Here is a 1,655-nt window from a genome sequence, read left to right as displayed (position 1 = left end):
ATCACTCTATCACAGAAAAATAAGAGTTGTAGAACTTATTGAAAACTCAAGACAGCCATAACATTATGTTTCTTTACAAGTGTATGTAAACTTTTGACCACAACTGTATATATGTATATTATAAATGTCCTTACAGAAAATCTAACTGCTCATTTTAAATCAATGCTTTTACTTTTAATACTTAAGTACAAAAAATATCAGGTACTTTAAGACTTTTACTCGAGTAATATTCCTTAAGGAGACTTTAACTTTTACCAAACTACCACTTCATTGGTGCTTTATACAACACTGTAAATTAATATGAATTGATATAGCAGTAGGATTTGTGGGAACAGTTCATTGCACCTCAAGAAACCTTTTAATTCTCAAATAAAAGAAATGTTCCATATTGTCTCTCAGGTTTTAAAGAAATCAGTCTTTTGAGAATAAATCAGTTCATGTCAGAACATATTCTGTGTGTCTGAATTAGATGGGTCACCTGACTCTTGAGGACTACCAGATCTGGAGTGTGAAGAGTGCTTTGGCCAATGAGTTCTTAAACCTGCTCTTCCAGGTGCGTTACCCTCATGCTGCCAACTTTGTTTTGCTTTAGAGAATATGTGTGTTTATTTGTAATCTGAATGTGTCTCGTGTTCTGGGTTTTTACAGGTTTGCCATATAGTCCTGGGGCTCAGGCCTGCTACTCCTGGAGAGGAGGGACAGATTATCAAGTACCTGACTTTATCTGTGTTTCAGGTGTGTTTAGAGTCTGTGGAGGTCTCTCTGTGGACTGATGTGTTTGTTTGTGCAGGGGCTGGTTAGAGAGGGAGAGTCGACATGGACTGCAGCAAGGCCAGAACTGGTTCCTCATCTCCATGCTGTGGTGGCAGCAGTGGAAGGACTACGTTAAATATGTAAGTAAAGCAGAAGAGTGTGAGAGACTTATAATGGTGYGTAACAAAGGTAGTCTTCTGGAGGCGGGGAGGTCTGAACTGTTGAAAAGCTTTAAGCTAGCCTTAGCTTAGCCACAGAGAGCAGCTAACGTCAATGATCCTCCAGCAAACCCAGACAGGATGTGGACAAAACATTTCTGATTTATAAACAGACAGAGGGAACAGAAAGACAGGCCAGTTTGTCTGTAGACATTTCGCTGAACTGTTGGTTACACCAGTCAGAGGTCACTAATTTAATGTTGCTTCTGTGGGAAACTACAGTTTGTTTTCTCTGGTCCCCTCCACAACGCGACCAGCCATGACTCATTTATCTGCATGTCATCGTTCAGCCGTCCAGGTGCTGTCCTAAAAACAACCTGGGTTATCAAAACTACTGGAGCACGTTTTGGGAAAAACCTGGTCTGATGCATTAATATATATTAGTGGATTGGGCATGGCTAGCGCGTTACTAGCTACATAGATGTGCACACACTGGAGCTCTGTTCTGCATTGAGGAGCTTCAACACAATGAAAGGAGGTCAATGGACTGTGAGGTGTCTTCCTGATGAAATACAAACTATGGTTCAAAATAAAACTGAGGAAAATGTAAATTTTATAGTTATGGAAATGTAAAATAGATAACTAATTTAAATGACTAAAGCAGTGACTTAAACTTAAATATTTTGCGTTTCACAGGTGTTTTCTCAAATAAATCAATGAGTTTTGACCAGCTGGATATTCATA

At 39.2% G+C, this 1,655-nt stretch overlaps 1 protein-coding gene across 1 annotated transcript in view; it reads left to right on the top strand.

The window, feature by feature from the left end:
• The window catches only part of LOC106536368 (ubiquitin carboxyl-terminal hydrolase 32), a gene marked incomplete at both ends in the record, with an annotated part of 57,582 nt that overhangs the window by 15,199 nt on the left and 40,728 nt on the right, over nucleotides 1-1,655 (top strand). Inside the window, 3 exon segments of the mRNA XM_014033627.1 lie at nucleotides 470-553; nucleotides 649-710; nucleotides 791-893. Coding sequence (XP_013889081.1) covers nucleotides 470-553; nucleotides 649-710; nucleotides 791-893 — 249 coding nt within the window.

Source organism: Austrofundulus limnaeus, unplaced genomic scaffold (genome assembly GCF_001266775.1).
Source record: "Austrofundulus limnaeus strain Quisiro unplaced genomic scaffold, Austrofundulus_limnaeus-1.0 Scaffold1791, whole genome shotgun sequence".
NCBI lineage: Eukaryota > Metazoa > Chordata > Actinopteri > Cyprinodontiformes > Rivulidae > Austrofundulus > Austrofundulus limnaeus.
The sequence above is the reverse complement of the archived record's forward strand: the minus strand, read 5'-3'. Positions and strand labels throughout refer to the sequence as shown.